Source organism: Crotalus tigris, unplaced genomic scaffold (genome assembly GCF_016545835.1).
Source record: "Crotalus tigris isolate CLP2741 ecotype Arizona unplaced genomic scaffold, ASM1654583v1 scf7180000024308.805542, whole genome shotgun sequence".
Classification (NCBI taxonomy): Eukaryota; Metazoa; Chordata; class Lepidosauria; order Squamata; family Viperidae; genus Crotalus; species Crotalus tigris.
In genome coordinates this window covers 197,831-213,942 of record NW_024100480.1, presented here as the reverse complement: position 1 = coordinate 213,942, position 16,112 = coordinate 197,831, and the positions used below count along the sequence as shown (strand labels likewise).

At 47.8% G+C, this 16,112-nt stretch overlaps 1 protein-coding gene across 4 annotated transcripts in view; it reads left to right on the top strand.

Annotated features, from left to right (window-relative positions):
* Positions 1 to 15,176, top strand: part of EXOC4 (exocyst complex component 4) — a 281,528-nt gene extending 266,352 nt beyond the window's left edge. For all 4 annotated transcript variants that reach the window (XM_039324739.1, XM_039324738.1, XM_039324737.1 and 1 more), the window contains one exon: positions 13,624 to 15,176. In XM_039324739.1, the coding sequence (XP_039180673.1) occupies positions 13,624 to 13,861 (238 nt within the window). In that variant the 3' untranslated portion in view covers positions 13,862 to 15,176. The remainder of the gene's footprint in view (positions 1 to 13,623) is intronic.
* The last annotated feature ends 936 nt before the right edge of the window (positions 15,177 to 16,112 follow it).

The following is a 16,112-nucleotide window of genomic DNA, read 5'->3' as shown; positions in this document are numbered from 1 at the left end:
GGTTAGGAACCCCTGATCTAGATGACTGATAATTGCTCAACCATGCCAGGTATAAGCTGCTAGATCATAGATCATTGCTCAGCCATGCCAGGTATACATTGATCTAGATCATAGATCATTGCTCAACCACGTCAGGCATACGTTGATCTGGATCATAGATCATTGCTCAACCATGCCAGGTATACGTTGATCTAGATCATAGATCATTGCTCAGCCACACCAGGTATACGTTGATCTAGATCATAGATATTGCTCAACCACGCTAGATATAAGTTTATCTAGATCACTTATAATTCCATAACTATGCTAGATTTAAGATGTGATAATTGCTCAATTATGCTAGGTATGTTGATCTAGATCATAGATAATTGCTCAACCACACTAGGTTTAAGTTGATCTAGATCATTGATAACTGCTTAACCGTGCTAGATATAAGATGGATAATTCGTTGGGAGATTTTCAGGATATCGCTGTACCCCCTTACTAACTATACAGATGTTTCCAGAAATCCAAGTGCTTCCTGTTGCCAGAGCTCGCCAGTGGTGTAGGCTTGATGCCAGAGAATCCAGTTCCATTCAGAAGCTGGAAAGGGAAGCTTGAGCAAGGGGGGTTGGACTAGAAGACCTCCAAGGTCCCTTCCAACTCTTGTTATTCTGTTATTCATCTTCAACCGTAGCCGTTTTGCTCAGCTTAGCTCTTTTTCTTTAAATTGCCAATTTCTTTTGTCATTCCCCTTTGAGACTGTCCGGTCAAATACTATGTCTGTCCCCAAAATATATGTTCTAATAGAGGAGAATAGATTTAGGAGCATTAAAGCCCTCTTCCCTTTTATTTCGCCAATTACTTTCGTTCTGAAAGTTAACGCTTGATTATTGATTGGTTCTGATTTGATTTATGCCCTGCCTTTCTTCTGAATGCCAACAGTGGCACTTAGCTGGGCTAAGCCAGGTCTAAGGAGGTCTTCTCCATGGCTGAAGGTGCTTCTCTCCATCCCATATTAACCCCTGCCTCGTATACGTGCAGTGCCCACTATGAGCGTTGCAAGGAAAAATTTTGAAGGTTTCAAACGATTCAATAAAAGACACCATCAAAGCTGACAGCAGAGAGAGAGAGCGTAGAACAATTCGAAGAAATAGTGTAAGATCAGAAGAGGTTGTGAGACCCGGTCCATAGGATCAGCGAGAGCCAAACATGACTGAATGTACGAGGACAATTTGGAAACAAACTTCCATTTGATTATCAATGACAGACACTCGCAGATACAGAACTTTTATTATACACATTAGAAAACCGCAATATTACATTACTTTTCGACATACTGTAATGTTAATACCACTTTACAGTGCTTTGGTAAGGCCACACTTGGAATGCTGCATCCAGCTTTGGTCATCACGATGTAGACAAGATGCTGAGACTCTGGAAAGAGTCCAGAGAAGAGCAACAAAGATGATCAGGGGGCTGGAGGCTAAAACATACAAGGAACGGTTGCTGGAATTGGGCATGTCTAGTTTAATGAAGAGAAGGACGAGGGGGGACATGATAGCAGTCTTCCAGTATCTCAGGGGCTGCCCCAAAGAAGAGGGAGTCAAGCTATTCTCCAAACCACCTGAAGGCAGGACAAGAAGCAACGGATGGAAACTAATCAAGGAAAGAAACAACCTAGAACTAAGGAGAAACTTCCTGACAGTGAGAACAATTAACCAGTGGAACTGCTATACCATTTCAGACAAATGGCTGTCCAGTCTCTTCTTAAAATCCTCCAGTGTTGGAGCATTCACAGCTTCTGGTGGCAAGCTGTTCCACTGGTTAATTGTTCTCACTGTCAGGAGATTTCTCCTTAGTTCTAGGTTGCTTCTCTCCTTGATTAGTTTCCATCCGTTGCTTCTTCTCCTGCCTTCAGGTGCTTTGGAGAATAGCTTGACTCCCTCTTCTTTGGGGCAACCCCTGAGATATTGGAAAGCTGCTATCATGTCCCCCCTCGTCCTTCTCTTCATTAGACTAGACTTCCCCAATCCCAGCAATCGTTCCTTACATCTTTTAACCTCCAATCCAAATTTCCAAATTGCTCTCATTTATCATCATCATCACTACTGCGCAGCACAGAAGACAAAATTTTTGGACAGTGGGAGACCACTAACCATTTGTGATGTGGAATCAACTCAAAACCCTGAACTAACTCCATGGTCAGCTGGCAATCAACGGCTCTTGGATGACCTTCCACAGGTAGTCCTCGACTTAACGACCACAATTGAATCTAGTTTCTCTTCTTGAATTCTGGCTTCTTTTGAGGGCCTTTATGAACATTTGTCTACCCTTACAGCTTTTGCAGACTTCATGGTGAGGGGTGAGCCAACCTTGTTTGGCAGCCGAGATGATGGTTTTCCCAAGGACTTCTAGGATAGGGCTGCTTAGGTCGCTAATGAAGCAACCAGGGATTGGAAGTTAGCAACACAGGCTTGTCCAAAAACCCATCCTAGCTTGTCACACTCCGAGATTAGACACTTCAGACCCTTGGCAAACAACAGATAGGCTGGCAAGTGGCGTTACGTCAAAAGCCAAAAACCCGAAGGACGCTCGTGGGAGAACGTGCCAACCAAATGGAAAAATATGGAAGAGATTTTGGACCCAGCCAGTTGAGGTTGAGCCAGAACTGGTACAAGCCTGTGTAGAGTGAACAAAAACCTCTCTCATTAGCTTTGATGAAGTCTGAGCGTACACAACACATCTTCTGGTGTGTCCCTCTGCCAATGAGGGTTTATAAATTGGACAAATTGTCCTTCATTTCCATAAATTTTTTTCTGTGCACAGTTCCGTGAAGCTTTCTGTTTGATGCTCCCAGTAGCAGGTGGTCATTCCTGGTTTTGGGTGGACCAACAATTGTCCGGCTGGACTAAGAAACCTGAAGCATCCTAGACCAGTGGTGGCGAACCTATGGCACGCGTGCCAGAGGCGGCACTCAGAACTCTGTCTGTGGGCGTGGAGGCCATGCCCCGTAACAGTGTATCCGTTGTCGTCCGGAATAAATAGGCAGGAACGCCAGTATACAGTGTAATCATCAAACAGGTTTATTCTTCTGATGAAACAAAGTCAGCACTGGGAGTGGTATTCTCCCAGTGCCTCATAAAGGTTTGCCACACCCTGTATCCCCGCCCCCAACCCCAAACCAGCATCCGCCCGAACTGGATAAAGGTCCTTTCCTTGCCTTTCCCAAACGGGGTTCCGCCTCCTTTCTCCTCGTTCTGAGTAACAGGTCTCTGTGTGACGCTGCCGGATTCCGCCTGTCTCCCGTCTGGTCGGCATGGTAAGGTTCCCACACCCCCAGCCCCTATGGCCACTGGAGCACGTGGGAGCCAGGGACAGGCAGCTGCGGGCCTCTGAGTGGTCGGAGCGGCGGGTGTGGCGGCGGTTAGCACAGCGGCATTTCCCGGCGGCGGTGAGCTTTCTTGCACATCCCCCCTCCCCCCCTCTACATGGCAAGCCCCGGGAGGCTTGACACCCCGGAGATGGCAACCATCCGTCTTCAATCAGCCGCCCGCTAACTCGCTGAGGTTCCACGTGGCCGGATGCATGCCAGCACTCATGCGCTCGCTGGCCTCTGTGTGCGGGGACCGATGGTGTCAGGCAGCAGCTACTCCGGCCCCTGCCTCACCTTGCCCTGTGACAATGGCACCCCTGCCCTGCCTCGCCTTGCCTCGCCTCACCCCGCAGGATGAGCCCCACCTGCCAGAGACCCCCTGGATCTCCCCCAACCCTGCCCGGCCCCCACAGGCATCCCTCCCCACAAGCAACATCGAGGTGATCACGCCCACCTTGGCCACACTCACCCAGTCTGCCATGACCACCACAGCCACGCCCACCCAGTGGGCCATGCCCACCTGGCACCCGGCGAGAAATAAGTGGGGCTTGGGTTGCAGTTTGCGCACTTGGTCTCCAAAAGGTTCGCCATCACTGTCCTAGACCAAGCCTAGGCCAAGCTAAAAAGACGAGAGAATTCCTGGAAACCTGCCACTGGAACACTTCAGCCATCAACAGGTACAAAGAGATCAACGACGTCTACACACCATTCAAAGGAGACGATCAAAAAGCTAAAAAGGAAACAAAGAGGCCAAAACAGCTGCTCCCCAGCAATCAGCACCAGATCAGATTAGAGGTTAACACTATTGATATTGTTCCAATATTTGAAGGCTAGTCACAGAGAAGGGAGTCAACCTCTTCTCCAAAGCCCCAGAAGGCAGGACAAGAAGCAATGGATGGAAACCCATCGAGGAGAGAAGCAAGCTGGAAGTAAGGAGGAATTTCCCGACAGCGAGGACAATTAATCAATGGAACTCCTTGCCTCTAGAAGTTGTGGGTGCTCCATCACTGGAAGTTTTGAAGAAGAGACTGGACAGCCGTTTGTCTGAAATGGTATAGGGTTTCCTGCCTGAGCAGGGGGTTGGACTAGATGGCCTCCAAGGTCCCTTCCAGCTCTGTTACTCTGTGACTAGTCTGGCAACCAAGTCGTAATCACCAGTCCAGTCAAGGACATACCAACTCAGACAAATGAACATTAAACAACAGCCTAATCAAGAAACCACCAAGGACACTCCCGCCAACAATGACAGGGCAAAGCTCTGGTATATAAACAGACAGCAAACCCCACTCCCTTCTAACACTGATGATGTTACCTTGCTGGGTCATGAAACGCCTGCAAGAAAACCACCAAGCCCAGAGAGCACCAAGGATCCCACGGTTGTCGTCGTCGTCCTCCTCCTCCTCTCTGCACACCCCTCTCCCTTCTAGAGTGATGATGTTCCCTAGTTGGGTCATGAAATGTCTGCAAGAAAACCATCAATTTCAGAAAGAACCAAGGATCCCATGGTCCTCTTCCTTCTCCACCACCACTACCTCCTCCTCCTCCTCCTCCCTTCTAATGCTGATGATGTTACCCAGTTGGGTCATGCAACGTCTGCAAGAAAGCCACGAAGCCCAGAGAGCACCAAAGACCCCACGGTCGTCGTCGTCATCCTCCTCCTCCTCCTCCACCACCAACACCACTACCACCACCACCTCCTCCTCCTCCCCCTCGCAACTCCCCTTCCCTTCTAGCACTTTCATGACCCAGCCAGAGAGCACCAAGGACCCCACAGTTCAACCCCTGGGGCTGCAAATATTCTCTTCTATGGGTCACAAAGAGAGCCTCGCACACAGTTAGTGACTGCCAGCCTTCTGGGCTTAACCGATTATTGCAGACGTAGTCACTTCTCCCTTTTTTTGGCGACGGTGCCAGCCTCAGGCCCTTGGGTGCAACTCCGAAAGGATTCCACATTCTCTGCGGAGGCCTCGGTCCCTCGTTCCCAGCGGGAAGCTGAAATTGCGTTAACATTTTCCGCTGACTGGGACAGAAAAGTGCTGACTCCTCTCTTTTCCCACAGACCCACGTTAACGTTCTCCCATCTCTTTCACAGAGAGCAAAAATCGCTTAATATTCTTTATAAGCCGGCCTTCTCTGTCTTTAAAAAATACAATTTTACACACAGAGAGACACACAGACACACAGACACACACACACCGTTTCCCTCTCTCCGATTTGGGTGAAGTGTCGAGCGTTAATAAGGGGGTCTTTAAATGGGGTGGACTAGCAGTTTTTCCCCCGATATATGAATAGGATCGCCCCTCCCCTTCTCCCCCCCTCCCCGCAGCGATTTGCACATGCAAAATCAATTTTGAACACAAGGCCCCCAAATTGAATTTAGGGGGGGGGGTTGTGTGTGTGTGTGTGTGTGTGTGGGAAATTGCACTTATCGGCGTGAACCATTAAATTTGCTGTTTTAATATGTACTTTGCGGCTCAGTTGGTTAGAATTTCACTGCCCTTTTTATCTGTATAAATTTAATTAGGCCTGATACCATCGGTATATTATAGAACTAATTAAAGATTTAGATAAGTGCGGAAGGGGCTCCTTTAATGCCCTATAATAAAGCTCCACGCTGGGGGGGGCGGGCGGAAGGAGGAAATAAAGAGGTTTTTCTGGCTGAATAATCTATGGAAGGAGCCAAAGAGGACCCCGTTTTGAAAGTGCAGGAGACGCCACCGTCTTTTCGCTAATTAACCTGCACCCGGCATCGTTAGCAGCGTGCTTTCGGGAGGCAAAAGTCGTAGAAAAATCGTTTCTTTTCCTAAGATAGACGGAGTAGGATGAACGCTGTTCTCGGGATGTGACAATTTGCTGACCTCGGGGGGGGGGGTCCCGTCGTGGTAAAGCTTCCTTAGTCGTGCAGGCTCCCCAGCTAAAGGGGCACTTGAACGCGCCAAGGTTTTGTGGACTGTTGAGTTTGGCTTGGTTGTCATCGATGGGATACCGGCAGGCATAGAATCCTGGGGCTGAAGGGGACTTTGGAGATCGTCTAGTCCAGCCCCTACCCAAAGCAGGAATCCTTAGACCAGTATTAGTACCGCTTTGTAAAACCCTAGTGAGGCCACACTTGGAATGCTGCAGCCAATTTTGGTCACCGTATCACAAAAAAAGATGTTGACAGTTTGGAAAAAAATTCAGAGAAGAGCAACTAAAATGATCGGAGGCCTGGAGATCAAAACATAAAGACTTGGGTTTGGCTAGTCTAAAGAAAAGAAGAAATAGGAGGACATGATAGCAACGTTCCTGTATTTGAGGGGCTGCCACAAGGAAGAGGGGGTCAAACTATTCTCCAGAGCACCAGACAAGAAACAATGGTTGGAAACTGACCAAAGAGAGAAGCAACCTGGAATTAAGGAGAAACTTTAAAATTAACCAGTGGAACAGCTTGCCACCAGAAATTGTGGGCACTCCATCACTGGAGGTTTTTAAAAGAGGCTAGAACCATTTCAGACAAATGGTTGTCCAGTTTCTTCTTAAAAATGTCCAGTGTTGGAGCATCCACAACTTCTAGAGGCAGGTTGTTCCACTGGTTAATTGTTCTCACTGTCAGGAAGTTTCTCCTTAGTTCCAGATTGCTTCGCTCCTTGATTAGTTTCCATCCTTTGCTTCTTGTCCTGCCTTCAGGTGCTTTGGACAATAGCTTGACTCCCTCTTCTTTGGGGCAGCCCCTCAGATATTGGACACTATCATGTCACCCCCTAAGCCTTCTCTTTATTAGGCTAAACTTAACCTAGTTCCATAATCGATTATCGTATGGTTTTCAATCTTTGCAAGTTTAAGAAGTCTGGATTTCAATTCCCAGAATTCCCCAACCGGCCATGCTGGCTGGGGAATTCTGGGAGTTGAGGTCCAGACTTCTTAAAGTTGCCAAGGTTGAGAAACAAGTCAAGTCCTAAGTTGAATGGTATTCAAACTTCTCTAGAAGGCATCAAATCCAAGCAGAGATGAACCATGAGGTCCTAAAAATTGGATTCTTGCTCTCTGACCTGGAAGTTAACTCTCTAGCCCTGCCCTTTGAGAAGCTCTATGACAGGGTCTTCAAACTCAGCCCTTTTATGACTCATGGACTTCAACTCCCAGAATTCCTCAGCCAGCCTCCATTTTGTGTGTTAGATTTAAGACAGGGGTCTTCAAACTCAGCCCTTTGATGACTCGTGGACTTCAACTCCCATGATTCCTCAGCCAGCCTCCATTTTGTTTGTTAGATTTAAGACAGGGGTCTTTAAAATTGGCCCTTTTATGACTTGTGGACTTCAACTTCCAGAATTCCTCAGCCAGCCTCCATTTTGTTTGTTAGATTTAAGACAGGGGTCTTCAAACTCGGCCCTTTGATGACTCGTGGACTTCAACTCCCAGAATTCCTCAGCCAGCCTCCATTTTGTTTGTTAGATTTAAGACAGGGGTCTTTAAACTTGGCCCTTTTATGACTCGTGGACTTCAACTCCCAGAATTCCTCAGCCAGCCTCCATTTTGTTTGTTAGATTTAAGACAGGGGTCTTTAAACTTGGCCCTTTTATGACTCGTGGACTTCAACTCCCAGAATTCCTCAGCCAGCCTCCATTTTGTTTGTTAGATTTAAGACAGGGGTCTTCAAACTCGGCCCTTTGATGACTCGTGGACTTCAACTCCCAGAATTCTTCAGCCAGCATGCCTGGCTGAGAAATTCTGAGAGTTGAAGTCCACGAGTCATACAAGGGCCGAGTTTGAAGACCCCTGCTTTACGAGGTGACGTCGCCATCCGAATGTTGACTTTCCTCATTTTGCACAACACAGATCCAAAATCTTGAACTGGAACCTTATTTTGTTTTGACGCAGACACGAGTGAATTTTTATTTTCCTCTCCCTTCTTCTCAGGGAAGGCCCTGTGGGGAGAAGTGATCAGGCAGGGCCCCCCAGAAACCCCCCTGAGATATTAAAAAAATAATAATAATCTCATTTGGTGAAGCGGGTCGCAGTGAAACAATCTCCCTTGAGTGCCATCAGGACGTCTGTCCATTTAAATGCTAATTTTCACCTCTAACCCGAGACCTCGCTAAACAAAACAAAGCCTGGGAAGGTGATTTTCTGGACTTAATCGTGATCAGCCGTCTTCTCTAGGGAGGAAAAAAAAATAGATTTGATAATTTACACAGTTTCTTAATCTCCAAACCTCAATATAAGTAATTCACCACCTATGGCCTTGGTTTCTCCCTATTTATTACCCCAGTTTTCTCTGCATCCTTCTGTCTGTCTCCTCTTCCTGCAGTTACCTGCCTAAATCTGGCTTTTGGTTTCTTTTCGGTTCTTTTTTTCTTTTCTTTTTAAATAGAAAAACACCCCATTTTCAAATAAATGTAATTTGGCATTGAGAAAAAAGAAAGGAAACAACCTTTTTCAGTAGGATTGCAGCCTGTCTGACAGCCAGCCAGGAAATTATCCTACTTTTTTTTTTAAAAGGAAAAAAAAAAAGAAAGATTTGGAAGCGATTAGCTGTGTTATCTTTGGCATGCGTTTCCTCTATGATTATTCCATTAAAATCTGCTGCTCAAATCATACGTTTTTCTCTACCCTGATCTTCCAAGATCCTCTTCTCGAAAAAACAATAATTGTGCTTTACTTTCCAGGCGGATTCAAGACGCCAGTAAGCATCACGACGTAATTGTTCATTTGTTTTCCTCTTAAAAAATATAATTTCCTGGGTTTCTGATTCAGGCGCTCCAAATCACGGTTCTTCCTCTTGGCCAAATCGTTGCTGATTCTTTAACTCCAGCACCCGCTGCCTCGTTTCAGAGGTAATAATTCATTTAATAAGCTTATATAGCTACCCCATCTAGCAGAAGGAATTCTGGATGGTGAAGAAGAATCAAAACTATAAGGCACCAGGATGGAGTCCTAAGAATTTTATGATCCAATGGATTGGTGATTGTGGATCAAGCACCTGAGTGGTTTGTTTTAATGTTTGTGTGTCTGTAGCTCAAATGTTGAGCTTTGGGGTCTTGGGTGTTCTCTGAGCTGGGTGGTTTTCTTGCAGACATTTTATAACCCAACTAGGTAACCTCATCAGTGCTAAAAGGGAGGGGGGGTTGTGGAGAGGAGGAGGGGGAGGAGGAGGAGGAGGAAGGGGAGGAGGAGGACGACGACGACGACAATTACAACTGTGGGGTCCCTGGTGCTCTCTGAGCTGGGTGGTTTCCTTGCAGAGGTTTTATGACCCAACTAGGTAACATCATCAGTGCTAGAAGTGGGGGTTGTGGAGAGGAGGAGGAGGAGGAGGAGGAGGAGGAGGAGGAGGAGGAGGAGGACTGTGGGGTCCTTGGTGCTCTTTGAGATGGATGGTTTTCTTGCAGACGTTTCATGACCCAACTAAGGAACATCATCGGTGCTAACGTAGAATGGAATGGGATTTGCATATAAGAGGAGAAGGAGGAGGATGGCTGTGGGGTTTTTGCTGCTCTCTGGGAGGAGGAGGAGGAGGAGGAGAACTGTGGGGTCCTTGGTGCTCTCTGAGCTGGGTGGTTTTCTTGCAGACGTTTCATGACCCAACTGGGTAACATCATCAGTGCTAGAAGGAATTGGCATTTGTGGGGAGGGGGAGGAGGAGAGGGAGGAAGGGAAGAGGACAATTACAACTGTGGGGTCCTTGGTGCTCTCTGGGCTTGGTTGCTTTCTTGCAGACGTTTCGTGACCCAACTAGGTAACATCATCAATGCTAGAAGGAGGTGCCGTTTGCTCTGTCAGTTCTTGATGATCCCTTGATTAGTCTACCTTTTACAATTCGATTCTTTGTCTGAACCAATAGTTCCTTGATTATGGTATTGTTTGACTTGATTGTTGCTCTGGTGTTAACCTTGGTGTTAATTTCTGCTCATCTGGGTGTTGGTTGCTGGCAAGGGGGTGTTTTGGTCTTTCTGTTTCCTGTTTGGCTTTTTGATGGTCTTTTTCTGAATGGTGGGTAGATGTCGTTTATCTCTCTGTGCCTGTTGATGGCTGATGAGTCTTGAGGCTTCCAGGAATTCTCTAGTGTTTTGGGACTCAGTTTCCCAGCTGAAACTATGATGACGTCTGTCCGTGTGTTGTGTCGTTAAGGAATCGTCATCAAGGCTTCCGACTGCTACTTGATGTTCAAGGCTGCCCTCCACTACTCTTCTGCCCATTTGTCTTACATGGCAGCTATTTCTTGGTTTCCCGTTATAAGCTCCCCAAAGTTGGCACCTGCCACACGGTTACCTGACCACAATTTGCCACGTTTTCCTCCCCCAAAAACCAGGGTTTACTTCCAGTTTACAGCAACAATCAGCCCATAGCAAACAATGGATTCGCTAAACAGCAGCTGATTTCACCTTACAACTGCTGCGTTCAATTTACAACCGCTGGGGGGGGGGGCAGAAGACATAAAATCGGGTCAATCACACGATGAGGACCTGCTTTGCAACTATCACAGCACACTGTCTGAATTGCTAGGCCCAATTACAGTCGTTAAGTCGAGGACTGTCTATATTGGGGCTGGTCCGAACCATAGTGCCCCCTGGTGGTCAGGACCAGTAACTACTGTGAGACGGCCAGTTTTACTGAAGCACAAACAGCAGGAAATGTGGCATGAATCAAAGTGAATTTTCCTGCCAAAACGTGTTCGCTGGCCTCTCTCCCCAAAACTAAGACAGGAATATTTCCGGCTGCCGGAGGGAAGCCAGACCTAGGAAAGATCTAGTAATAGTAGTAAAGTTGGAAGGGACCTTGGAGGTCATCTAGTCCAACCCCCTGCTCAGGCAGGAAACCCTACACCATTTCGGACAAATGGCTGTCCAGTCTCTTCTTAAAGACTTCCAGTGTTGGAGCATTTACTGCTTCTGGAGGCAGGTTGTTCCACTGGTTAATTGTCCTCACTGTCAGGAAGTTTCTCCGTAGTTCTAGGTTGCTTCTCTCTTTGGTTAATTTCCATCCGTTGCTTCTTGTCCTGCCTTCAGGCGCTTTGGAGAGTAGCTTGACTCCCTCTTCTTTGGGGCAGCCCCTGAGATATTGGAAGACTGCTATCATGTCCCCTCTTGTCCTTCTCTTCGTTAAACTAGACCAGTGTTTCTCAACCTTGACCATTTTAAGGCATGTGGACTTCAACTCCCAGAATTCCACAGCCAGCAATGCTGGCTGTGGAATTCTGGGAGTTGAAGTCCACATGCCTTAAAATGGTCAAGGTTGAGAAACACTGAACGAGACAGTGGGCTGACAGGGAGGATTTCACGAACTCGCCCATATTTCATTATTTGATAACATCGGGAGAAAGGAGCTGCATCGAATTGCTTAGGCGAAAGAAAACAGGAAGCCCTCCTGATCAATATTTATTAATACATTTCCCCGACAAGGGAGGCAAACACACCGAGGGAGCGCTTCATCAAACAAATCATTTCCCAAACATTTGCCCGAGTGGCCAAAGGCAAGAACAGGCCAAGCGAAGGGAGTTTTCAATTGCCGACAGCTCGAAAGGAACGCTGCTTCCTCCTTTTGATAATGGTGGTTTATTTTAATTAAAAATAATCTGATCTTCCCAGGACTGACAGATACGGTCAGTCCTGAAGGGAGGGAGCTTGGCTTCTGGGCCAGGAAGAGGGCTGCCAGCTTGACCCAGAGTAGGGAGAGCTGGTCTTTTCTGAGCTCAGACTCAGGGCTCTTCCAGCCAAGGACAATCTGTAGACTTTGGAAACCCCTCTTCTCCCCCACGGCCGACCTTGGCTGCAGGGAGTGAGCAGAAAAGGAGATGTTTTGGACCGAAGGCTACTCTTTGTCCTTCCCATCCCATCCTAATGCATCCCAACTCATCCCATCCTAACCAATTCCCTCTCATCCCAACCCAAACCATCCTATCCCAATGTATCCCAACCCAACTCATCCCAATGCATCCAATCCCAACCCAACTCATCCCATCCCAACCCAACTAAACTCATCCCAACCCATTCCAATGTGTCCAATCCCAACCCATTCCCTCTCATCCCAACCCAAACCATCTCATCCCAATGCATCCCATCCCATTCCAACCCAACTCATCCCCATGCATCTAATCCCAACCAAACTCATCCCGTCCCAACCAAACTCATCCCAACCCAACTAAACTCATCCCAACCCAACCCATCCCAATGCATCCCATCCCATCCCATTCCCTCATCCCAACCCAAACCATCTCATCCCAATGCATCCAGTCCCAACCCAACTCATCCCAACCAAACTCATCCCAACCCAACCCAACTAAACTCATCCCAACCCAACTCATTCCAATGCATCCAATCCCAACCCAACTCATCCCAACGCATCCCAATCCCAACCCAACTAAACTCATCCCAACCCAACTAAACTCATCCCAACCCAACCCATCCCAATGCATCCAATCCCAACCCAACTCATCCCAACCCAACTCATCCCAACCCAACCCAACTAAACTCATCCCAACCCAACTCATTCCAATGCATCCAGTCCCAACCCAACTCATCCCAACGCATCCCAATCCCAACCCAACTAAACTCATCCCAACCCAACCCAACTCATCCCAACGCATCCCAATCCCAACCCAACTAAACTCATCCCAACCCAACTAAACTCATCCCAACCCAACGCATCCCAAACCATGCCATCCAACCCCATTCCTTCTCATCCCAACCCAACCCATCCTAACCCAACGTATCCCAACCTATCCCATCCCACTGCATCCCATCCCAACCCACCCTAAACCATTCCAACCCAACCCATCCCAACCAAATTCCTCCCATCCCATCTAAGGAAGGAAAGGAGGACAATTACAACTGTGGGTTCCTGGGTGCTCTCTGAGCTTGGTGGTTTTCTTGCAGATGTTTCATGATCCAACTAGGTAACATCATCAGTGCTAAAAGGGGGGGGGGTCTGGAGAGGAGGAGAAGGAGGAGAACTGTGGGGTCCTTGGTGCTCTCTGAACTGGGTGGTTTTCTTGCAGACATTTCATGACCCATCTCAATTCATCCCATCCCAAGCCCTTTCCTGCAGGAGACTTCGCCGTCTTTTTTTGCCCACCTTTCTTTTCCCTCCTCTTCACAAACCAAGGGCCCCTCTTAAATCTTCTGGCTGGTCAAAGCACGGGACACCCAAAGAGTCACCTCCTTTTGTAATAATTGCCTTACAGAAAACCTGAAGGGGTGAAAAAAAGTAAAAAAAAACACACAACCCAAAAAGACCCTAGCAAGGTGGTGATGATGATGATGACGCAAATTCTGGGTTTTTTTGTCTTTCAGGCAGTACTACGAGATGCTCTACAACACGGCGGACGAGCTGCTGAACCTGGTGGTGGACCAAGGCGTGAAGTACACGGAGCTGGAGTACCTCCACGCCCTGAGCTTACTCCACCGCAGCCAGACCGGCGTGGGAGACCAGACCACGCAAAACATGAGGTTGCAGCGCCTCAAGGAGATCATCTGCGAGCAGGCCGCCATTAAACAAGCCACCAAGGACAAGAAGATCACCACCGTGTAGTTTTAGCCTGCTGGTAGCCAGAGGCGGCCATGTTTCTTCACAGCCAATAGGAGCGGAGAAGAGAAAGGTCTCTAGGGCAGAGGTCTTCTAACGTGGCCCTTTGATGACTTGGGGACTTCAACTCCCAGAATTCCTCAGCCAGCCTCCATTTTGTTGGTTAGATTTAAGACAGGGGTCTTCTAACGTGGCCCTTTGATGACTTGTGGACTCCCAACGCGGGCCTGGCTGAGGAATTCTGGGAGTTGAAGTCCACAAGTCATCAAAGGGCCAAGTTTGAAGACCCCTGCTTTATGGGATAATCTTTTGGGTTTTTCAGTTAGCTTCTTTGCTGAGGTGGTGGGTGGGCACGGCGAATTAATTTCTCTCTCTCTCTCTCTCTCTCTCTCTCTCTCTCACTCACTCACTCACTCACTCCCAGAGTTTGCATCCTTTCTGGCTAACTTTAGATCGTAGTTAGAACTTAGTCGCATCCTTTTGCTTTATTTTTTTGCATTACACTCATTGGAAGAGGCTGGGTTGGCTTGCACATCTTCCCATCAGAGTGATCTCGGGACCCTCCTATGCCAGGATGGATTGCCCATGGCAGCAGCAGAAGCCGAGATAATATGCTGGCATCCTTAAATCTGTGGCAGATAAACTGGGATCGGTTGCAGTCGATGGGGAGTTGCTTCTCTTGAGCTCTCCAGGGTGGGGAAGCTTGTCTGTTTGATCCAGAGGGATCTGAACTGGGGAAAAGCCGCCACCACGACCTCTATCCAAAAGCATGATGTGGCCAATGACATTTGAAGGAATCTAGATCAGGGGTCTTCCAACTTGGCCCTTTGATGACTTGTGGACTTCGACTCCCAGAATTCCTCAGCCAGATATGCCCGGCTGAGGAATTCTGGGAGTTGAAGTCCAGAAGTCATCAAAGGGCCAAGTTGGAAGACCCCTGGTCTAGATGGATGTTGGGGAGAAATTCCCAGGTGTTCATTTAGCAGGATCCCGTCGCGGCTAGTTCAGATCTGATGATGCTCCCTCCTGCCTACTGGGGGGGGGGGGGTGGAATTGGGATCAAGCAAGAGCCTGATTTTGAGAATTCAGTGGGGTTTTTTTTCCCCTTGCTTTATTATAAACATTTTCGAGGATGTGAAGGGAGCAGCAACTTTTGATTGTCGGAAAGTCCACCCGTCATTTGTCTGCCTCACGCCTCCCTCGGGAAGCAAAAAATGGCTTTCTCCAACTTGATCTGGATCCCAGGTCTTCCCTCCCTCCCCAGCTTGCCTTGCTTTCCTCTTGGTGCAACTGGAATATTAAAAGATAATTCTGGAACTCTTCAAGCGTGCGAGTTTTGATCCTGTGACCCGTGTAAGGGTGAAAAATGATCATCGGTCACTTTTTTTTTCAGTGCTGTTTCATCTCTTTCTCTTCTTCCCTTCTTTCCTTCTCCTTTCTTTCCTTCCTCCCTCCCTTCCTTTCTTCCTCCCTTCCTCTCTTCCAACTTTAAGCCATTCCTCCCTTCCTCCCCTCCCTTCCCTGTTTCATCTCTTTCCTTTTCTTCCTCCCTCCCTCCCTCTCTTCCGACTTTCCCCCCTCCTTGATTCATCTTTCATCAGTGCTAGAAGGGTTTTCTCTCTGTTTTTATATACAACTTTTTGTAGCAGTGATGATGTTACTTAGTTGGGTCATGAAACGTCTGCAAGAAAGCCATCAAGCCCAGAGAGCACCAAGGACCCCATCCTCCTCCTCCTCTTCCTCCTCCTCCTCCTCCTCCTCCACCACTACCACCACCACCACCACCACCAAGGACCCCTGATTTGCACCTGAACAAATCTTCAGCACGGCATCTGCAAAGCCAGTGTTTCTCAACCTTGACCATTTTAAGGCATGTGGACTTCAGCTCCCAGAATTCCACAGCCAGCATTGCTGGCTGTGGAATTCTGGGAGCTGAAGTCCACATGCCTTAAAATGGTCAAGGTTGAGAAACACTGTGCAAAGCGATCTGAACGGTTTGCAAGACAGAGGCGCCCAACAGCCTGGATTTTTCCTCTGCCGCAGCTAACTAGATGGAAGAACTTGTTTTTTCCCCTCCCACTCCTCAAGTTTTTCATAACCCCTTCTCTTGGCTGAACCTTGGCAAATCCCATTGGAAGGGCAGGGTGTTTTCCAGATGGTGGGAAATAAACTCTGGAGCACTTCAGGGTGGAGAACTCATTAACCTAAGCAGGCAGGCTGCCATTTTTTTCCCCCAAAAATTCAAGAAAGTTCCTTG